Below are 22,689 nucleotides of genomic sequence, written 5' to 3'. Positions count from 1 at the left end.
GCTTTTTGTTTTGCAGGGTGCTTCACAGGTATTGGCAAAGGGAGCCTTGACTGCATAAGAACAGAAGTTTTTTTAGAAAGGAAAAGTAGCTTTTACTTTGCAACTCAGGCAGATTCAGAAGCTAAGACTTTTTTCTCCGGTTCACAGAACTGAGATTTTTACTACTTTTTCTACTTTTTCAGGTGGTGGCCAGCAGAGATCTGCAATCCCAGGTCTGTGCCTCTCAACATACAGGGCCTCAAACATGATATCGGGGACTTCCCAGTATTTTTCTTTGGTTCACATGACTACTATTGGGTACACCAGGGCAGAGTTTTCCCTTATGTTGAAGGAGATAAAAGCTTTGCTGAGGGGCAAACTAGTATTAACAAGACCTTCAAGAAAGGTAAAATCAAACAAAGTTTATAGTGGTTTATGACAAAAGTTCCACGTGTTTGTGTCTCCATCACCACTTAACCTGCATGGGAATATTATGTGACTAGTGTTCTGTGTTCACGTAAAACTGCAAACATTATGTAGATCCCTTGACTGCAGATAAAAATATTTTTCTTTAAGTGCCTTCCCATTGTGTATTGTTGCGGGCAAGTTCAGTTCTTCCACAAATTGAGAAATGTTCAGACAGAGCTTGGGCTCTGATGCATGGGATCATCATTCAGTATCTCAATACCTACTGAGAAGTACCTGATTGGAGATAGTTTCATGATATACTGCGATAACTCATTTTTAGCTTGTGTTTTGCTCATAGAGTTCTATTCCTAGCTTTTTTAAAAAATACATTTAAATACATACATGTACATATTTGATTAACAGTAGTTGGTGCTAATTGCTTCCTATTTTGAACTCCCTTGCACAGCACTTGAAGAAGCAGCAAAACGCTTCCAGGAGCTGAAAGCACAAAGAGAAAGTAAAGAAGCATTAGAAATTGAAAGGAATTCAAGAAAACCTCCACCTTATAAACATATTAAAGTAAGTCGACTTTTTTTTTTTTTTTTTTTTTAATTCTGTGCATGAGTAAGCTATGTATTTAAACAAGCAAAATTTGCGACAATTCCAGTTTAAGGAAATATAAATAAATCATTTTGCTGTTCTTTTCAAAATCTTTTGTTCTGCCTTACATGGTACCATAAAACATTCTTTTAGCAGAGGATCAGTGAAAGACTTATCAGTTGAATGTCAGTTCTACTTAAGATAAAGAATTTTGACTGCAGGTTGATGTCATCCATCTCAAATAAAAATGCTGGCTATTACAACTTAAAATTTGTTAACACTGAACTCAACACTGGTACAAATGCAGACTGCTCAACCTACTGTAGAGTGTAATTTTTGGCAGCAATTTTGGATGTGTAGGTCTTGGTGTTCACTTAATGTTTTTAATTTTAGTTGAAAGAAATCCCAGTGATGCATCTGATAAACTTTGTGTATTTTGAAAGAGTCATTATACCAGTAACTGTGCTGGGGAGTGACTCATACTGTGTTGTCTGGAGTCATGCATTTTATCTGATGGTCTTCACTTATGTGACTTACTACTGGCTTCTCTGAACACTGTATGCCCCTGATTAAATTAACAGTTGAGTGGCAACAGATGCCACCTGTAAAAGTTCATGCATGTGTTTGCTTTTAGATTGCAGAGAAGTACATTTGTTGTGACACACTATCCTACAAAAAGGTTTTAGTGGAAAAATAGCTATGTAATAATTACTTGCCCTCTCAAGTCAGATCATGACAGGCCTCAAATAAAGCTGTTTCATGTTCTGTGTGCAGTCTTCATCATTTATTCTTTCTTTTCGCTTTGTCCTGCAGTCCAACAAGGTAATAGGAAAGGTTCAGATTCAGGTAGCTGATCTATCAGAAATCCCTCGCTGTAACTGCAAGCCATCTGATGAGAACCCCTGTGGCCTAGAATCAGAGTGTCTGAACAGGATGCTACAGTATGAGTGCCATCCGCAGGTTTGCCCAGCAGGAGAGCGATGTCAGAACCAGTGTTTCACCAAAAGACTCTACCCTGATGCTGAAATCATAAAAACTGATCGACGTGGATGGGGTCTCAGGACAAAAAGGAACATTAAAAAGGTAGAATTACAGAGGACAAATGCTGTGCTAGTCATTAGCATGATTTTGTTTATGAGAACGCTGCAACTTTGTGTATCTTAAGTGAATGCATACAAAAATTTCAGCACTTTAAAGTCAGTGTTTTGTATTAAAAAGATATGAAAGTTTTGTAGGTGAAGAAGTAATAGTGAAATCTGCTTAGCTGATCTGTCAGAAGTGTCTTAACTGGTACTTACAGAAATAAGTTTCAGCTGATTGTGAATTTGTGAATTCTGTTGATGGAGGGGAAGAGTTGACTGTCTCATGCCTCTAGGAGGAAAGAGCATGCATGTGTTTTCTCACTGACTTGGAAAAGAGGGGAGAGCAGTCTGGAAAAAAATAATAATGATTTCTTTGCCTAAATAAGGCTATAAAAGGTGGATAAATCTTAGAGGGATGGCAAAATAAGTTGCCTATTTTTATTTTCATCCCCTCACCCTTATTGTAAGCACAGCAAATGACAATCACAAGATACAAGAGAATCTCAAAGGGTGGGTGGAGGGCAGCTTGAATTGTGAGCCTCTTTTCAGGGGGTTATTTTTAAGTCTTTCCTTCACCTTTTCTTTTTAAGATGTTACACAGTAACATGCTCACTGCATTTTCCCAGTAGCCGATTGTTTGGAGTGGGAGGGGTTGCAGTATTACTCTTACAGACGTCTGGTAACAAGGCAGCTATCTCACCCTCCTTGGCGTTCAACTCTTCAGCCTGGATTTATTTCAGAAGAACTCGCAGGGGATTAATGAAAGGCTTGAGGTGATCGGGCTGCACTGGACAACAAACTTTTAAGGTTCTTAAAGTTCAAGAAGGCAGAGAAGAATAATGAAGATACAGAGATTTCTGTTGGTGGAAGTGATGCTGCTGTTAAAACAAAAAGCAGCAAGGACTGATTAGCCTCAGGAAATATTAAGGACTTTGGAATAAATATTAGAATGGTTGGCATCTTTAAAGGAGTGCTAGTGGATGAGGTCAGAGTGAGGTGGGGGAATGGGAGTACTTTTCCCTGACTGTCAGAAAGTCATTGGATACGGATCATTTTGGTTTTCCTTTACACTGTATCGCTGCACTGTATTCCTGGGGATACCAGTCTGGGATTCAGGTGGGATTTGCGACAGTTGATATGGAAAAACAAAATCTTACACTTGCATATCTAAGTGTGAGAATCCTCTTCTAACTGGATTGCAGTCTTGCTGTACTTCGAGGCAAGCATGAGGATGATGGGCCTGGATTTCACGTCTGCTTTAACTTGCCAGGCAGAGGATTGGATCTGATGGACGGATGTGTGTTTTGCTCTTACTCATGCAGGCTTCGTTGTTTCTGAACAAGGAGATGGCTGAGCACACCTGAAAAGTGGAAGATGCAGCTATGGCCACAGATGGAATTGGACAGTTTAAGACTTGAAGACACGTTGTTTTTGTCATTTGACCCACATCCTCAAGAATCTGCTCTAGAGAACTCTTTTGTTCTTGGTTGCCTTCCTATTTTCTTCACTTTGAATTTGAACTCATCTTAATAGCAAAAATGTCCTGGAACTTCTCCTCATGAAGATGCATCGCATAGTTTTGGTGGACTTTAACTTGATGTAAGGATTACACTGCACTTCTCTATAGAAAGAAACTGGCTGCTCTCCAGACTGGAAATTCTGCTGTGACGTTTTGGATTGGATAATCACTATTGGATGATGTGTTTAGCTTCAAATGTAATCAGAACGTATAGATAAAAGCAAAGAGATTCCAAACTGATTCTTAAATCATTAAGTGATGTCATGTTTATATATTATGTGTAGGTAGCATGTAGGATAATCCACTAAAGAGATCCTGCAAAGTCAGGATGAAAACTTTGGGCTCATGTATAGTAATTTCAACTGTGAATTCTTTGCTTTTGTCCATTTTCATTAGATATCTACCTCCTTGGCTTTGTTTAGAAATGTAGTTTACAGTCTCTAGAAATCTGACATAGAGAAATCTTGTGTAGCAGTTCAAATGACAAGTGCACCCTTATGAAGGGTGATACTGGAGGTGTATTATCAAATCGGTTTCAGAGAGGAGTCTGTATTAACCGCCACCTCAGTTAGAAGTGGAAGCTCTTGACTGCATTTGGGACTTTAATCTATGCATACCTAACTGGCTTATCAACAAGTAGCTAGAGGAAATAATAATGGGTAGAAAATCTGTGTTTAAAAACCTTTTAATACACTATGATTATTCCTATCCCAAGTACATGGTAAATGTTTATAGCAGGTTTTGTTTTTTTATGGCAGAGTTCCTGTGAATTTAACATGCAAATTACAGAAATGCATTTGTGTCCTGTAGGAGCTTTACTGAAAATGGTCCATGAATCTGTTGTGTCGTGCAGCTGTTCCCAAACACGTAGGCTGAACAGAGAGCAACTTGGTGGTGACAAGGAACTTTTTTTTTTTTTTTTTGATTCAGGCTAAGATTTTCAGAAGCATCCAAGTGACTTGATCCAAGTGAATGTGCTTTAGAAAGGAGTCAGGCTATTTAAAAACCTTAAATCAGTCTTAATGAGTGCTGGGCTTCTGAGTTGTTTAGGTACCTCTTGCAAACATCAGTCCAGCTGCCTGATTTCAACCTCTGCCCCTTCCATTTACTGTTTTCTTCTTTTGTGTTTGAGTTGACATCCACGAACATGGTCAAGCAAAGACAGACGTTGCTCTCTGGAGCCCTTCAGCGTCCTTCAGAGGAGCTGACTGCTCTGAGCTTGCCCAGGCGTCTGTCCCTGAGCATGGCTGACAATATAGCGGTGGTTACCCTGTTGTACTGTATTTCGTGAGAGTTGTTCTTGAAATACCAGGTGCTTGTTGGACACTTGAATTTGAGTGTATCAAATAGCTATTTTTTACAGTGTTTTTACCCATCAACAACTGACTATCTTGATAAAGTGATGCTCGGTGTGCTGAGTATTTACCCCCTTGTATCAAGGTATCATCATGTCCCAGCTATTTTAAATTCCGTTATGTAAAAGTTGGGGACACGCTGTTGGCCTGAAGGCCTACTTTTAAACATGTTTTTAGTGATTAATTTTAAGTCAGTTTTTGTATAATTTGTGTTTCATTAAAACTTTGTTACTGCAGACTTTCCAAAGCTTATTATCAACTATTAAAAGTCCTAATAAAAACGAACTGTTGAATACTATATAGTGAAAATATTTGCCATTGTAATAGTTCCTGTTGTCTTAGGATTCTTTGAGTATTTTCACATTATCCTTTTTAAAGCATGAGACTTAAAAGGATTCTAGTGAACTACCAGATATGACTTATGTAGCGTCTTGAGCTGTTATTGAATACAGAAACAGTGTTGTTTCCAATGCTGCCTTTTTTACTTTGAGTGGGGTTATTGCTTAGATGATAAGTACCCAGTGTGCACATCTACTTAATCACCTATTACCTACTAGATGCAAGAAGTTTAATGCTTTTTGTGAGTATTGCAGCATATGATAGGGAGCGCATTATTTTCTGTGCTGCTTCCCTCTATCTGTAGTCATAAGAAGCAGTAAGTATGTATTTTTAATTTTTTTCCTCTATTTTTCAGGGTGAATTTGTGAATGAATATGTTGGTGAGCTAATTGATGAAGAAGAGTGCAGGTTGCGGATCAAACGTGCCCATGAAAACAGTGTAACCAATTTTTATATGTTAACTGTTACAAAGGTAAATATTACATCTCCATCCAGTATAAACTGTGTTTATGGTTGAAACTAGGTAGAAAATCCAACAGAATCATCATTCCGTGTTTGAAACGTGGTACTTCAGTCTGAGAACTTTTGCCTAGACTGAACCACATGAGTTTAGTTTCTAGCTAATGTACACAAATTGAAGTCGTCTGTTTATGCCTAATTTATGGATTTATTTTGTCTCAGGTTTGATCCAGTTGGGGTAATTTTTTGTGGAGTGAAGAAATTAGTTTATATGACCTATTCAATGCATAGTGCTTTTGCAGAGCTCTTCAGTAAAACTTACAGTGGAACATAGGCAGCCAGTTAAAAGTTCATGGCAGTGCCAGCTTATTTCCAGCTGGCAATCAGGTGTTGGTAGGAGGATAGCGTCTTTGTGTCTCTTGAGTGGAATGGTTGAAGAGATGAAATTGGAAGCCTGTGTCTCATGTTGCTCATTCCATGCCTATTTCACTTCTGCAAGCACAAATATTCAGACACTTTTTGCTAAAATTTACTCTGTAGGGAAAGCTTATCACTTTTAACTAATTGAAAATAAGCGTATTTTTTGCTGCCCTAGACATAAATAATCACTTGTTAGTGGGAAGCTTTTTTTGTTTGTCAGTACTAAACGTGTTTATCTTTCTGTTTGAAGGACCGAATAATAGATGCTGGCCCAAAGGGGAATTATTCTCGTTTTATGAACCATAGTTGTAATCCAAACTGTGAAACACAGAAATGGACAGTGAATGGTGATATTAGAGTTGGACTTTTTGCTCTCTGTGATATTCCTGCAGGTAAAAAGACGGCACTATTTTGCATGATTACTTTCCTCTTAAAATGGCAAAATTCCCAACTTACCCATTTTTCTTTCTTCTCTGAAGTTACTTAATGACAGTGACATATACAGGAACTTTTTCATTCATTGGTGTGGAGACAAATATTTATAAGTTCTAGTTTCAACAGGAATTATAATTTGAAATAGTTTGAAAAGGAAAACCGCTGTTAAAAAAATAAAGGGGTTTGCTACAAAGTACAATGTTAACTGTTTATCATGTAAACATTTCATTTCATATAGCATTGATCCTTTCACCAATATTTATCTGATGTGGTATAATCTCTCTGCATTAAATGTTTTACCTGGTCTACTGTTTAAACTGAGACTATATGATAGAATAGCTGCTGCCTACATCAGATCTACACAGAATTTGGTACGTGTAAAGATGTGCTGGCACTTGCATAAAAACCAAGAGCAAAAGGGAAACTTTGTCCCATGCTGAAAAGAGTAACTTATATTTGTCACGTACAAAAAATACTGGCACAGCATGTGAAAAGAATTGTTACCGTAATGTGGTCTACAAAAAAAAAAAGTTAAAAGGAAGTACAATCTCAATACTAGGTTTGTGATTAGAAGTATGAGTAAAGATTCCTCTTTTAGTCGACTTGCTTTGAGGAGGGGGTTTGGACTAGATGATCTCCCGTGGTTCCAACCTCAACAAGTCTGTGATTCTCTAGCCCTATAATTATCTGAATTACCATTCAGTGTGATTATAAAACAAAAACGAGTAGTATTTTCTTCAGAATTTGGCTAAATTTATAATCCATCTCTATTCTAAAAATTTCTCAAGTTTGCCTTCCCTGAGACCCTTTGTCACTCAGTGTTTCTGAAATCAATGCAGCATTTCAAGCTAGAGCTTTTAAAAACATATTGCTGCTAATTTCTCACAGACTGTATGATGTGTCATTGTCACAAGCCTGTCTTTCATCAATATCTGTGTGGATGAATTGTTTTTCTTTACATTTTAGGAATGGAGTTAACATTTAATTATAATTTGGATTGCCTTGGCAATGGTAGGACTGAATGTCATTGTGGAGCAGAAAACTGCAGTGGCTTTCTGGGAGTGCGCCCAAAGGTACATGGATGAAAATTGAAGCTGCTTCTCCTAAATCTAGAGCTCTAGAGAGGAGGGCAAAGAGAGGTCTTTGTTTTGTTTAACCTTTTACCTTAATCTGTTTAATGCTTTCCACCCTTGAAAGTCGCCAAAGATTTTAGAGTTACGAAACTTGTGTTGCCTCTGGGATGGAGAAGAGAAATCAGCCGCCATGCTATCAGCTGGGGGAATAAGTCTTATATGTGCTGAAGGCGCCCTCCTCTTTTTAAAAAACAAAAAACTTTACTTGTCATCTTTCTGCTATGACACTGTGACATTCCAGGTATACTTGGGGGACTCAAGAGCCTGCCTTGCTGTCGTGCATTATTCTAAAAAAGTTACTTGCCCTGATGTTAATCTGCATTTGCGATGCATCCTCCCTAGCAGGGGACAGTAGTGATACAAATCTTGTCGCTGTTGTACAAAAGTTGTTTTGAGAAAGAAACTGAACGTGCAAATAAACCTCCCATTACAGCAAAGCGTTCTCTGGATATTACCATGAAAAAATTTACCAGATTATTAATTCAAATCCGTTTGCATGGCTTTCATTGCTTAAACTTTTTTAAGCAGAGTAGATTTAATTTGAGCATGTCATGCAAATAGCCCAAAGTTGATTAAATTTATTTCGATGCAGGGGGTTTATAAGGTAACTGTATGTTGTGTTTGTAATCACTAGACAGCATTTGCAACAGCAAATGAGGAAAAGGTGAAGAATGCAAAATTAAAGCAGAAGAAACGGAAAATAAAAACAGAACAGAAGCAGATGCATGAAGACAACTGTTTCCAGTGTGGAGATGGGGGAGAACTAGTCATGTGTGATAAAAAGGACTGTCCCAAAGCATACCACCTCCTATGCCTTAACTTGACTCAACCACCTTTTGGTAAGAGCATTTATATGGCTTCCTATTGATCTTTTCCTTTCTGCAGAAAGACGATGTCTGAGCTGAATTGCAGTATCCATTTATATTAAACGTAGCATATCTGTCTTTGCCATACAGCTTGTTTTGAGAAATGTATCAGGTGGTAGTATTCCTAAATAAGAACCAGTGGAGAGAGGGGCATTGTAATAGTTTTATTATTCTTCTTGATGCCTTTCTTTCTTGGATCAAATTTCCTTCTTTTATTTTGATTGAAATATAAGCATCATCTTGCTCTCCTAGGGTTGCCAAGTGCAAATCCCATGATAGTTCAAACTGTTGACATACTAAGTGTAACATATAAGGCTCAATTAATCAGTAACTGCGTTTAAACTCTCTACTATATCCTGATGCATGTATCTTCTATATGATTTTTTTTCCACGTAAAGGTATACTTCTCTGTAGCTATGGCTTAAATTATCCAGTAATGCAACATATTAGCCAGTTGCAGGGTCTTTTAAAAGTCCTCATCTTAATCTTCCTGATTACAAGGGCTTTAATGAAAATAATTGGAAGTACAGATTAGTCTATGCTTAAATTAATCAGAAGGCTGTCATGAGTGAAGTTCAATTTATGTGCCTTTTCAGCATATTATAAGCATGGAAGCTTTCCTCAAAATAGCTTTTTTGCTGGAAAAAGAAATGACTGCATCTTATCACCAAGAGCAACTTCAGTTAGGGTTTTTTGGTTTTGTTTTGTGTGTGTTCTTGCTTTTTGGGACATGGGTCTTTGCACGTTGTACATGCAGTATGTCATGTCCCTGTGAAGGAGAGTGCCGTCTGTTTCTCAACAGTAATCCAGCTAAAAGTAACTTCAGTGACACTTGGACACAACAGCAAAAAGAAAAAAACAAAAGCTTTTTGCTATTGTGTCCAAGTGTCACTGAAGTTACTTTTAGCTGGATTATATATACTTGTGCTGTCTGACAATTCAGCGCGTGGTCATTCAAATACATGTCTGAATGGTTTGGGGAATCTGTTTGTTTATGCTCAAATATGTTTTTACCTAACTTTGAGCCATTTCTCAGTTATTTTTCAAAACTAATCCATTTTGTTTTCTACATTAAAGAACAGTGCAGTTCAGCTAAAGCTTGATACACATCTGAGTGGTTACTCTTTCCAGAACAATAAAACAGATGTTCACAAATCAGAACAATGCACAAAACAAACTCTCCATCTTGCAAGGAGATGTGGTGTCTTGATGCCAAAAGAGGTTGACAGCTATTTTAAGCTCAAGTTATATATACAGCAATGTTTTGAGCCAAATGAGGCCTAAAAAAAGCAAAATGTCCAAGAATGGTTTCCAGTCAGATTCTTGCAAGTGAAAAGCAGATTTAGCAACTATACTAAGAGCTGATTTTTGGAACTTTGTTTGCATTCTTCTGAACGATTACTACATGGAATAAGGATTAAAGGCCAGTACCAGCCCCCAAATGCACTAATCTCAGCTTCCTGTCTCTCTTCTTCCTTCCCCTTCCATCTTCAGGAAAGTGGGAATGTCCGTGGCATCAGTGCGACATCTGTAGCAATCCTGCAGTTTCATTCTGTGAGTTTTGCCCTCATTCATTCTGTAAAGATCATGAGAAGGGAGCCTTGGTGGCATCAGCGTTGGATGGCCGTCTCTGCTGCTCCACACATGACCCCCAATCTCCTGTGGCACCTGAATACTGGAACAAGATAAAGTGCAAATTGGAATCACAGAATCCTGTAGAAGAAGCAAAGGAATGAATTTGCTTGAAAAGCAAGGGAGGGGAGAAGAGGGGCAAATAGGTGATGAACTTGAAGAGACTGCTATTGACACATTCAGTCTTTATCATCAGAGCCGCCTTGTTTGAACTGGGAATGGGACCATTTAATCTTAGCCAGCAGAAGCAGGCAGTGATGTTTGTTTTTTGTTGTTTGGTCTTTCTTTTACCCTTGAATGTGCTACAGCAGCTCTTACTGTTGGAAAACAGGAACATCTTGGCCTTCTTAAGAAAAAAAGTAGACCTTTTGACAGTGAGAAGAATATTCTGTTTAAAATATGTTCTTTGAGTGTAGAAAGCAAAGCATAGCAACATATTTATTTATTTAATTTTTAAAGGATGTTGAGGATCTGGTTTTGATCAGTCAGCATGTCTTTAAAAAAATAGCAAAGCCAACGTAATTTTTATGTCTAGTTTATGAGAGAAGAATAAATCCTCCCCACTCTGTGTAACATTCAGCTGCCATAAAGACAGATGTGGGTTTCAGACCAGGTGACAGTGAAATGCCTCCATTCCAGTACTTATCTCTTAAAGGCATTTTGAGAAGGTAGGTTATATATCATGTTAACTTATGAATATTATTGTAAAGCTTTCCCTATGAGAAATCAGGTGTATGGCTTTTTGGAAGTGTTTGTAACACAAGGTTTAACACTTTTTAAAAGGGAAAAAATCATGGTTCCTTGCTTGAGAGCTGTAATCAGTGGTGTTTGCAGACAGGAGGAAGTTCAGAAAGAGCTTAATTGCACAATGTTCACTTCTCTGCCCCACCTAATTTGGAAAACCTGCCTAGTTAGGAGAGCCTTCTGGCCTCAGTCACATACTGCAGCGCACTCATAACTGAAGTCTTAACCCTGCCAGTGGGAGCACTATCGCTGACTTCATTAGATGCTGGATTGTTTTGTGCATATGTATTTGTCATCTGCCAAGTCTGTACTTGTTTTATGACAATTACATTGGTGTGATTCTTTATTGCCTTCTCAGGCTCCCATTAGCTTCAAAGGGAGTTTGAGTGCTTAAGGAATCAGCCCCATATATGTGTGTGTGTTTTGATGGAATGTTTAGATTTTTTGCTGAGGGAGACAAGTCTTCTAACTTTAATCTCCATTATTAATGGAGTTAAGGAAAATCAGTTATTTCCCAAGAGCACTTCTTCAATGAACAGGGTATTTTCTATATCTACATAATGGGGTGTATTCACAGCAGCCAACTTTAACCTCATGAGATGAATCTCTCGGCTTTCCTCTGTAATCAGTAGAGAGACAGGCTCCTTCAGCAAGTGTTTTGAAGTGGCTTAGGTAGGCACCTGGTCCGAATTTTCCCCTGAAGAACCTATCCTTCTCCATTTGCTGTGCAAAGAGCCTAGGAGGGTAAGTTTCCCCAGGCTGAAGTTAGTCTTCTGTGAATCTCCTACCCTAGCCTGAAATCTTAGAAAGCACTGTGCATCTTCCCCTGCCCCGGTATAGTTAAAGAGTGTACTTTTGATTTGTATGCTGATATTAGCTAACTTTATGATAGCTTTTTGCTAATGGGTGTTGAAAGTAACCGTGAATGAAAGGAGTTAATACGTGTTGCTGGCACTTGGCTAAATTAAGCTGTTTAATTCTCAAGAACCTTGTCTCTGGAAAACTGCTTACCTAAACCTGCAGGAATATGGTGACATCTCAGTTCCAGAAAATAGCGGGCCGTGGGATTTTGGAACATGTCCTACCTTTGGCTGGTGCCCTTCTCTTTCTCAAATTTATGTACAAGGGAACAAATGTTTGTTTTGTGTGCAATTTAAAATTACAAAATACACTACAGTCTCTTTAAGCAGCTACTGTGCCATTTTAACTGATCTGGCAGTTCATCTTCTGAACACTTTGCAGATGCCTTTCTACAAGCTTTTGGGTGTCTTGGATTGCATAGTTGTGTAGGTATCTCTTTGGGTCGGTTTATGGTACAGAGGGCTAATGGGATATACAGAGCACTTCATCTTCTTGTGATCAATACTAAAGTGAATGTTTAAAACACTAATCTTGCTTGAGAGCAGTGCTATATTTTGGTATTTTTTACAAAAAAAATTACAAAAAGGATTTTATTTTTCTTAACACTTTTGTGTGATAAATGTCTGTTTTTAAGCTCTTACAGAGGGTGTTTAACCTTTTCAGAAATTCCAAACATAGCTCTTGCTACAGTGTCTATAAGGCCTGATGTGTTTACTTTGTATTATGTATTAGGCTTGGTAATGTTCCAATGATTTTTCTCTTGGAAAGTCAGAGCATTCTAAATATTGCAAATACTATATAGTGTGAGTGTACCTACGTGCTTTTTTCCACTTTGTGTTAATGGTGACTTGCTGCACGGAGAGGAATAGTGTGGTGGTGCCCGAACGACTTCACGAGCGTTTGAAACGGCCGTGAGCAGACCGTAGCCACCGACCACTCATTGCCACGCGAAGTGTGCGGCTGCGACGTGCCGGTGTGCTGGTTATCGAAGAACACGGGAAGGTTCGCAGAAGGCTTAAAAACTTCGTAAGATGCTAAGAGTTGTGAGGCCTGTTGCTACTCCTCTGCCGTGACATTTGATATCGTGGTTAACTTTGTTTTCAAACTTCTCACAGGTGCTCCTTTTATTTTTCTACGAAAAAATGATTCATTAGAGCAGCCAACATTTGAGCTTGGACTTAACAGGGAAAACAGGAGATTGGTTTATATGCTTTTACAGCTGACGAACAAAAAGCTTGGACTGGATTTCACACTATTGGAGAGAAGGTGAATCTTTTGAAAGATTTAAACTTTCTGAAATAAGAAAACATCTAATTCAAAGTAAACTGAGAATTGTAGTGGGTTTGTTCTATATACTGAACACACAAAATGTTAAAATACACATTTTAACCACATCTTCATAAACTGAATAGAACAATAATGCAATTCCATTTTCAGGAAAAGATTTAACAGTGGTATTTTGATTAACTGGCATCAGCAGAGGGGGGAATCAGCTGTTGAATTAAATTTGCGGTCTCTCAAGTGAGATAAGGAAGTAATATTGGGCAGTTTAGGGCTGTAGTCGTTTTATGCTGAGGTTGAGGAGAAATCTACAGAGCTGCTGGTGTTTTCAGTTGAGTTTTTTAATACGCTGTTCAAAATTGTCAGCTGTTCCTTAACTGGAACACGCAATCACACCTTTCCCTTACTTTTGTCTTAAATATTTGAGATAGTATCGTGTTTCTGGTGAACACCTGACTCTAGTTTGTGTTATCTATATAGTAATGCAATATCTGAGCTGCTCTGTGAAGTTAACAGGATTTTGTTGTTTACTGGAGCTTTTACTATACAGTATGCACCTTAGCACAGAGCAGAAGTTCTGCAGGCCATGGCCAAATGGTGCCATGGCTAGTTACTACAATTTTCTAAATACATGGTGCAAGCATTAGTTATTGTAGCTTTCGGATTATTAGTATAGACTTGTCTTATCAGTAGGCTGTAAGACTTAAAGGCGTTTGCAGCTCAGGACAAAGGCAATTAAAGATGGTTTTGTGGGCAAATTACCTTCTGTGTTCACCACCATGGTCTTAGAGAATCTGTTAAAATGGAATGATAGGGCTGGAATGTTAAATTTTGGCCTTTCTGCTAAAAATTTATTATATCTTAATTTCTGGGTAGAATGGGAAAGACACAATTACTAGACATAATTAACAGTGAGCATAAAATCTGTATATATTGAAACTTTACAGAAATATTTGGGTAGGGTCGGGGAGGAGGGTGGGAAGAGGGGGGGATGTCCAACGCTGGTACGAAGTAGTCACTTTAACATTGAAACCTCTGCCTCATTGAATTCAGGGTTTAATGTACTTGAAGCTCTGCAGTTCCTTATACAGCTTTTTTATTTATACATAACTTTTTTGTATACTACATTGAAAATGTCTTTAACTTTCCTGAAATTACTTTCTGCTCCCAGTGTACAGTGTATGGCAAATGGGAGAGATTTTCAAAGCAGATGTCTCAGACTTATGTATGTTGAAGAAATGTGTTGCATGAGACACACCAACCCTATGTCCTGTTGCTTTCAGTTTCCCATCAACTTTACCCTACCATTTATTTTTGTGTAGCAAAAACATTTGCACTTGCGATACACTCCTAAACCTTGGATGTATTCAAAATGTTGTTCGGAAAAAATTTGCTGTTTCCTATCATATTCTATTCCTGAGTGGCAAACTCAGGTCCTTATTACCCCTGTGAGGGGATATCTCACTGCTCTGGAGAGAGACGGGGGATTATTAAGCTGAAACTATGTATCTGTGCTTTGCATAGAAGACTTATGTAATTAATGTGAAAACAAAAGGGAAAATGCGTATGAATTTGCCAAAGCCATTCATTCATTCACTGTTTCTCATGTGGTACTAACTGCGTGGGTTTTTTGTTTTTGTTTTTTGTGCACAAGACTAAGAAAGCTGCCTTTTCTAATGGTGTCTCTTCCAGCTTGAAAAAAAGATGGCTATGTGTTTGATCCTCTCCCAGACATCTCTTGCATAGCCTAGCACTGAACATTTTTGAGGAATTCTTGTTCACTTTTGATTTATAAACAGACTGGATGAAAAAATTGTTTCATATTCATTGGTTGAACTGTATCTCATTTGTAGTGTCATCTTTCATTTTTAAACTGATCATGTTGCCACAGAAAACAAGATGATAAATAACTGTTTCAACTGGCTAGTAATAAGGTTTTTTTGTTTTCTATAAGGGTATGTGCATACTTGGGGTTGCTATGAGAAACTAAACCATTTGTTTCCACACGAGTGATATTGCACAACACAGATACCTACAGATTCTGTTTTCATTTCCATGTAATCTTTATCTGTAACAATGACCTTTGTAGAGTCGTTATTTCTGTAGACTTTGTTTATCTGTAACAAACTTTGTAGATTCTGTGAAATGTTATTTTAACTAAATCACTTGAGTCTTTAATAGCAAAGCATCAATATTCACTGAAGTCAATATCTTAAGAGTTTTTGGAAGTTGACTAGAAGCTCTTGACACTAACAAAGTAGTGTTAAATTTCCCGGGCGATGTTCCACTGGGGCATTACTGTATTATGACTTGATGTTGCCGCATAGACTTTGAGATATAAAATATTTTGGGGGTTTTGTTGTTTGGCCTATGTTCTCTTGCATAGTGTGAAACCTGTAAAGCTTGGTTAACCTGTATATAGATAGCTTATTGTCAACTAGTTATAGTGTATTTAGAATTGCCTGTAATATTTTAGCTTCTTACTGAATGTGTGTGATGGTAGGAACCTATAATTTTTGTACATTATATTTACTGAGATGTTGCCTTTTTTATTTTACAAATACTTTGGAATTCAGATGTGTTTTTGCTTCCGTGAGGATTAATTTGGAAAGGTTTTTAATGACATTCCACTGATTTAAAATTTTGCTTGAGGTTGACTTCAATAAATTGTTCTGAATGTTCCAATGAGGAATGAATGCTTTCTCATCCTTCGCAGTCAGCGCAGCGCGCAGAGCGGAGCGCCCAACTCTGGCGCTGGCGGTGTGCGAAGGTGCTTCGTGAGTGCCATCTGACGAGCAGAGCAGCTTCCCGGCGCGCGGGGGGCTTGGGGCGCACCACGGCAGCTGCTGCTGGCAGCGACAGGGGTAATAGCGGGGAAGGCTCAAGTTCTGCACCCGCCTGGGTTAGATGCAGTCGCCTCTGAACTGTCGAAGTGCTGCAGAAACGCCCCCAGCCTGGTAAAGAGATGCAAGGCCGAGAGCTCAGCTGCGCGTCCCCGCTTTTGACTCTGCAAAGCACGTCCAGGGGAGGCGGGTTTCTGCTCGGGTTTGCTCTCGCTGAACCTCTGGCAGCGGCTGTTGGCAGCTTTGCAAAAAAAAAAAAAAAAAAAAAAAAAAAAAAAAAAAAAAGCAATGCTTCGCACTGCTTCCTGGTGCCACCCGGAATTGAACATTGAACGGCAGCAGCGCGCTCGCACGGGGGTGCAGGGGGTGCGCAGCTGCCCGCCGGCTTTGCCTGGAGCAAGGCGCCGGGTCACCGTGGGAAGCGCCGCCCGCCTGGGCCGGCCCGGGGACGGCGGGGCGCCACGTCGGCCAGGCCGGGCCGGGCGACAGAGCCATGCGGTGGCCGGGCCCGGCGGAGCTGGCGGCGGAGGCGGCGGTGCGCGGGCTGCTGCTGGGCGCCTTCGCGTGAGTGCGGGCGGTAGGGGGGTCCCAGCCCGGCCCTGCCTGGCCCCCGACCTCCGGCGTTTCTTTCAGGCTTTTACCGACATCTGCTGCACGCGAATCCCTGCAAGGCAGATGAGAGTTGGGCCGCTGTGGCTTTTACAAACTCCTTGAAAATAGGGCTGTTTCCAGCATGCTGGACACCTAGCAAGGATTTCTGATCCGTCTCAGCTTCTCTTTGCCCTTAGCTTTCCTACGGGTCTGCATCCTTTTCCTGTGCAATAGGAGATAAAAGTTGTCCGTGTGCACAAATCGGTCTGAACTGCAGTGCATGGGTGCAGCTTGCCCAAAATCTTCTCTCTTTTTTCCCCTCCAGGATCATGGAATTCTTGCCTCCGTTTCAGCGCGTTGTACAGCCCGAGGAGATGTGGCTTTATAAAAACCCATATGTAGAAGTGGATCATGTGCCCACTGTACCTATGTTTGTAAGTTCAGTATCTTCCTACATCTATTTCATTTGTTTCTCTAATTATAACCTATTATTTTAAAACAAAGCTATGGGAAAAGGCATGTATTGCAAATATGTGTAGTTCTGAATTCCTGATGCTGAAAGTATCATTCATGATACCAAAAGTACATTGTGTTATTACCAGCAAAGCAACATCTGCAATCAAATTCTTTTGTCTTTTTAGACTTTACTGTATCAGATTGTCTTTTGGACTTGGGCTAAATTATTAAAAACTAGTGAAATCTTTTCACAGTTTTTCATAATCAAATTCAATTCCATGTTGCTAGTACTGCAGAGTATGGTATTTCTCTCTCTATTGGGGCATGTTTTGCTTAAAAGCAGTCATTTTCAACAGAATTCTATTGTAGTTTTTATTGCGAAAATGTTTTCCTTAGGTCTCTAGATTCTGTTAAAATAACTTCATATGAAATTATAAATTTTGGCCTCATGCATGTGAGCTGGATTTTAGATAGGTTGGGCAATTTTGCAAGCTGGCAGATAAGAAAGGACTCTGACTCCCAAGAGAGAAAATGACTGATGGAGACAGTGAAAGGGGAACAAAAACTGAAGAGAAGGTCTAATGAGTGGTGTCAGTGAGCTGCTGAGCTGGCTGCTTATGTGCATCGTGAATGTAAGACAAGGAAAGAAGACTTTAAAAAAAAAATGGAAAACTTCAGTTAAGCTTTTATTCTTTTTAACTAGAACTAGATGCTGCTGATCAAGGACTAATCTCTGCACTTACAAAGTGCTTAGAAAATGAAAAGGGTTAAGGTGCTCTCACTGATGTTGTGAAGGGATGCCTGAAAGCAGCGTAGGAAGAGGGAGCTGCACATAAGGCAGCCAGCCGAAGGAGGATCTCTTGTGCCGGTGGTATTGCTTGCACCAGCTTGAAGATGTGCTGGGCCTTTTTCAGAGACGTGAGGACAAGCTCCCCTGCTCTGTGGAGCTTACCCTCTAAGCGGGTAAAGCAACAGGAAGGAGCGTGATGCAGAGAGAGGCTTTGTCATGCGTTATTTTGCTGCCCGTTTCCTTTATTGCTGTAGCACGCACAGCATCCTGTGGCCCATGAACTTGCTTTTGTACGTGAGAGGTTATCACTGGATGTCAAACAGCAGAGGAATAGCCATGCTCTGGGGAACATAGGTTTAGACAGGGTTTGCTGCAGAGGTTATTTGCTCTAAATACAGCTGGGGCTGTTTTTTGCTTTCTGATGAAAATTAAATTGTGTTTGAAGGGGACAGATTGCTGCTGGGCTTTGGAGAATGAAAGGATAATCTCTGTTGACTGTTAATATAAAATCAGTAAGTTGTATGTATGTTGAGAAAAATGAAAAGGAAGACAGGGCCTACCAAGCAACTGAACTGTACCACATGTCGTGCTATGTCCAGTCTAAAAGGACTTCCTGTCTCATCGCATGCTGTTTTCAAAGGACAAGTGTCAAAATTCTTCAACCGAGATCTTCCGATCCCAAGGAACAAAAGAGATATTCCGCACGTTGGTTCAGCATGGGTGTACCATCCCCTCTATGCCAGTGACTTTAGGTTGGATGAAAGGAGACTGCAGATAGAATAAAAGAAAGAATAATGAGAGATCCATTTCTGCACCCTTATAATTATATGGTAATAAATTGAGAAGATAGCACTACATGAGAAGATGTTATCTCATCCATGAGTTTCAAGACTAACTAAAGCAAAATGTAGTTTCTGGCAGTACTAGGCAGCAGAGGAAACATCAGTGTTCAGAGCCAGGGAGAGACAAATATTCTCCGACCAACCGCTCAATGTACCCAATTGCTGCTGTGAGAGGCTCTGTGCACTGGGTTGTGTGATGAGATCAAAAATCTAGTGCATCAAGATCACGCTGAAAGGAGTCTGGGTCATGTGAAGGAGAGAGGAATTGTGGTGCAAGCCTGTCCTTTGCAGAAATGCCTTCTAGCAGGAATGCTTTTAAAATAACAGACATCTATTCAATGACTCCATGACCATCTCAGGGTCAAAAACACATCATGACCCTGATTGCAAGTGTGCGAGAGGCAGTTGCCATGACGAGGTTTATAGTCTGCTTAAGCAATTGCTGTTGTGTTTTGGTGAGAGCGCTTGAATCTGCTGCACTAATAGACAGCTAACAGTCTTCTCATTTTGTGGCAGTTCATCTCCTTTCTGTCTCCCTTACTGCTAATCGTCCTGGCAAGGTTGTTCCTGAATGCTGACCAAGAGGATACACGGGAAGCCTGCCTAGGTGAGCTCCGTCTTAACCCAAATAGCTGCAGCCTCACGGAGATCTGCCCTGACGCTGTGGCTGTGAACCAGGGAATCCCTGGTCTGGCAGCTGAGTCCTTTGCCATTGCCAGGGCACAAGTGCTGTGCCGGGGCCTTGCAAGCAGAGCTCCCTGGCTCCAGCTGAAGTTCAAATACTGCCAGGACCTGAATGTGCCTCAAAGCTACATGGGACGTGCGTGAAGAGCAGTGAGGCTTGGAGCGTTGTTCTTTGGGATTCCAGCTAAACAGAGGAGCCTGAGCTGGAGGCTAAATATCAGGTGCATAGTCAGCCCCGCTTGTAGTTTCTCTTTGCACCGAGGGAGGCTGTGTCAGGGTAGAGGTTTGCACGCACTGTGATAAGAACAGTGCTGACATTGGCTCTCTGATCTCTTCCAGCTTCCAGCCTTGCTCTCGTCCTGAATGGGGTTTTCACAAACACCCTGAAGCTGGTTGTTGGGAGGTAAGAAAGCTCGCTCGCTCCCTATACCTGGGAAGAGTACTTTGGCATGTGTGCAGCGAACAGGTTGAGATGGTTGCATGCATGGGGTCTGGATGGCAAGATGTTATCCATGCAGAACAGCAGCCTCAGAAGTTTTACTCTGTGTGCCCATAGGCTGTCTGAAGGCACTTCCACTGAGGCCACATGGAAATTCAGTTCATATAACACATTTGTTCCACTGCTGGATGAGGGGGATAAAATAAGCATATTGTTAATCTGCTGGGTTTCCCTGCCCTGAGCAGCGGTGGAGTGGTGATGGTTTTCTGCTGCAGTCTGGTTCTTGTGTATGTACTCGGTGATATGCTCGGTTTTGCATTTCTCAAGGCCTGAGTCATGTTAGCTTCCCATTGCCACATGTGGAATGAACTGCATTAGGTGTTTGGTGAGTGCATTTGGACATAGGTGCTTTATGGAAGCACTGGGTGTTGAGATGGCTCCTGAGCACCATGCCTGGAGTGCCATGCGCGGGCAGAGTCGCTGTCCAGGGGTGCCCGGCCCGCGCCACGACGGGCTACGTGCTGTGCTCCTCTGCCCTAGGCCGCGTCCGGACTTCTTTTATCGTTGCTTCCCAGACGGACGAGCGAACACTGAGCTGATGTGCACGGGGGACCCTAGCATAGTGGCCGAGGGACGCAAAAGCTTCCCCAGTGGACATGCTTCGTGTAAGTGTTTCCATGTCCCCTACCTGTTGCAGCCCCAGACAGAGCCAAGCACAGTGAGCAGAAGCACGTGGGGAGGGCGGATTGCGTTTGCTTTCTCACACCTACAACTTTGGCCAAATTCATTGGCCTCTTCGTGGGCTTCAGCTTTCCCTCTGCAAAGCAATGGGATATAAAATTGTAATCTGAAGCTGTCTGCAGCTCCTGGGAGGAAGGATGTTTGCCAAGTACCAGCTGCTAGGGCTCCTCCACCACTCGCCCCGTGCCTGCCATTCCTGGGACTTGCACGGGCAGTGCAGACTTCCCCTGTCAGCCTGTCCACCGGAACAAGGCGCAGGGGCGAGGATGATGGCTGGCTGAGGGCCCACATTTATCTCGGACCTCCGAGAGCTGCTTCTGAAGTGACGTGCTTCTCTTCCAGTTGCCTTTGCTGGTCTCGCCTTCTCTGCCTTCTACCTGGCGGGGAAGCTGCACTGCTTCCTTCCAGGCCGAAGAGGCCGGGCCCTGCGGCTCTGTGCCTTCCTGCTCCCGCTGTTCCCCGCCACTCTCATTGCTCTGTCCCGCACCTGCGATTACAAGCACCACTGGCAAGGTGAGTCGGGGTCTGCTTGTGGACTTGCACTGGGGGAGTCGAAGGGGCTGGGCAGAACCCGGTGTCATGTGCAGGGACACCGTGATAACTCAGAGCAAGACAGGGTCTGCATTGCCACATGTAGAGACGTTTGGAGCCCAAAATGACGACTTGGGTTTTTTAATTACTTCTCTAGTGATAATCTTTTTGTTGCCTGCAAGGTGTTAAGTTGCAGAGCTACCTCAAATGCTGCGAGCAGGCTGAAAAGCAGCCTGCTGGAAAATTTACCTACATGATTGCGAGAGTAAAGGGAAGTTAACTCTCTTCTGATTTTGCCTGCAGATGTGTTGGTTGGCTCAGCAATCGGCTTCGTGCTCGCGTACCTCTGCTACAGGCAATATTACCCTCCGCTGATGGACTCCATGTGCCACAAGCCATTCCTGTGCAAATCCAAACAACTTCCAGCGCACCAAGAAAAGCCGGTGACTTCCAGCTTTCGCCTAGATGTATAATGATAGGGCAGGGGAAGGCTTTGAGGAGGCTGGTCGTGGTCCACAAGAAGTGACTCAAATGAGGATTAACTTGAAAACAAACAAGAATTCTTGGTTCTGCAGTGTCCTGCTCAGTGGGCCTATGTTTAGTTTCACAAAATTTTATAGGTGTCCCTTCCTTTGGACCTGCTCAGATGTGAGCTAGGTATTCAGCATGCAAGCCTGCAGGAGGAATGCCTGGTTACAAAAGATCCTGACGTGAAAATTGGAAAAATGTGACCATTTGTGTGCCATGTATGGATGGGTACTCTAATGTCTAGTTTACAGTGAAAGAATGCAGAAAGCATGATCAGATGTTCTCCTTCAATTCAACTGAGCATCCCTTTTCATAGAAAGAGTATGCTGAAGTGCAGGACCTGTTCCTTGCACTAAGTTTAAGCACATCTGTTAAATCACAGTTGAATTAATCTGGAGTATTAAGTGCAAGGTTGCAGTCTTTAACCATGTGAATTAATCTGGAGTATTAAGTGCAAGGTTGCAGTCTTTAACCATGTATTTAACGTGGGGAGAGGGAAGATGAAACTAGATTATTTGTATTATTGTGCTAGCCCTGTTTTTTCTCCTAATTTGCCAAATAAAAAAGTTTAATTTTTTAAATGAGAGTTGTATTACCTATGATACTAAAACCTTTACTTTGATATCTGGATTTATTGCTGTATAAGCCAGTTTCTTCGATATGTCTGCATGGGTTCCTAGGTGGTGTTTATTTTGTATCTCTTTCTTTGCAGCTTTAATACAGCACACAGTTATAAAGAGATGACAATCAGCAAAAAATGAAATGGTGTCTTAAAGCATCCTTTTAGAGTTGCTTTTTTCTCTTCACCCCAGTTTGGTTTCTCAGACAATGGAAGGGTAGAATGCTGCTGAGAAATCCAAGGCACAGCTATATGGCAATATTATTGTAAGTAGTTATTTCTCACTAGTTTCCTGCATAGATATGCATATTCTTTATTAAGTGTACATATGTGCAAACAGCAAGGTGAGACTGTGGCAGAGCTAGGCACATATGCCTCCAATGAGCTCAAGTCATCCCCTCATCTTCAGCTTGGACCACATAAACCTGTCAGGACCCTACATTTTACTTTAGTAGAAGTTACAAAAATAGCTTTACTTTCCCCTGAAATTGTGCAAATGTAAGTTCTTAAAC

At 41.0% G+C, this 22,689-nt stretch overlaps 2 protein-coding genes across 12 annotated transcripts in view; both read left to right on the top strand.

The window, feature by feature from the left end:
* The window catches only part of NSD3 (nuclear receptor binding SET domain protein 3), a 53,407-nt gene extending 37,615 nt beyond the window's left edge, over positions 1 to 15,792 (top strand). For 4 of the 9 annotated variants that reach the window (XM_067312373.1, XM_067312375.1, XM_067312372.1 and 1 more), the window contains 8 exons: positions 183 to 385; positions 854 to 966; positions 1,801 to 2,070; positions 5,638 to 5,754; positions 6,412 to 6,553; positions 7,563 to 7,669; positions 8,364 to 8,568; positions 10,090 to 14,075. In XM_067312373.1, coding sequence (XP_067168474.1) covers positions 183 to 385; positions 854 to 966; positions 1,801 to 2,070; positions 5,638 to 5,754; positions 6,412 to 6,553; positions 7,563 to 7,669; positions 8,364 to 8,568; positions 10,090 to 10,331 — 1,399 coding nt within the window. In that variant the 3' untranslated portion in view covers positions 10,332 to 14,075. Of the gene's footprint in view, positions 1 to 182; positions 386 to 853; positions 967 to 1,800; positions 2,071 to 2,695; positions 2,707 to 3,391; positions 5,548 to 5,637; positions 5,755 to 6,411; positions 6,554 to 7,562; positions 7,670 to 8,363; positions 8,569 to 10,089; positions 14,076 to 14,767 lie in introns of those variants that run through there. The other 5 variants (XR_010886533.1, XR_010886534.1, XR_010886535.1 and 2 more) reach the window with 5 other exon arrangements.
* A 147-nt stretch (positions 15,793 to 15,939) lies between these two features.
* On the top strand, positions 15,940 to 22,139 carry PLPP5 (phospholipid phosphatase 5). 3 transcript variants are annotated; one of them, XM_067312442.1, is made up of 7 exons: positions 15,940 to 16,070; positions 16,873 to 16,981; positions 19,152 to 19,242; positions 19,659 to 19,722; positions 20,299 to 20,423; positions 20,842 to 21,012; positions 21,334 to 22,139. In XM_067312442.1, exons 1-7 carry the CDS (start codon positions 16,021 to 16,023, stop codon positions 21,501 to 21,503), a joined length of 780 nt encoding a protein of 259 aa, XP_067168543.1. In that variant the 5' UTR covers positions 15,940 to 16,020; the 3' UTR covers positions 21,504 to 22,139. The 3 variants fall into 3 exon arrangements, with proteins under 3 accessions (XP_067168543.1, XP_067168542.1, XP_067168544.1); XM_067312441.1 differs by lacking the exon at positions 15,940 to 16,070 and adding an exon at positions 16,313 to 16,520; XM_067312443.1 differs by lacking the exon at positions 15,940 to 16,070 and adding an exon at positions 16,470 to 16,491.
* The last annotated feature ends 550 nt before the right edge of the window (positions 22,140 to 22,689 follow it).

The sequence above is a fragment of the Apteryx mantelli genome, chromosome 29 (genome assembly GCF_036417845.1).
Source record: "Apteryx mantelli isolate bAptMan1 chromosome 29, bAptMan1.hap1, whole genome shotgun sequence".
NCBI lineage: Eukaryota > Metazoa > Chordata > Aves > Apterygiformes > Apterygidae > Apteryx > Apteryx mantelli.
The sequence above is the reverse complement of the archived record's forward strand: the minus strand, read 5'-3'. Positions and strand labels throughout refer to the sequence as shown.

What these genes read in the sequence shown, in the direction of transcription:
- PLPP5 (XM_067312441.1), top strand. Translation starts at nt 16,450, where the DNA reads ATGCGGTGGCCGGGCCCGGCGGAGCTGGCGGCGGAGGCGGCGGTGCGC. An exon ending in CTGCTGCTGGGCGCCTTCGC is followed by an intron (nt 16,521 to 16,872) that starts GTGAGTGCGGGC and finishes TTTCCCCTCCAG; the next exon opens with GATCATGGAATTCTTGCCTC. An exon ending in CTGAAGCTGGTTGTTGGGAG is followed by an intron (nt 19,723 to 20,298) that starts GTAAGAAAGCTC and finishes CCTCTGCCCTAG; the next exon opens with GCCGCGTCCGGACTTCTTTT.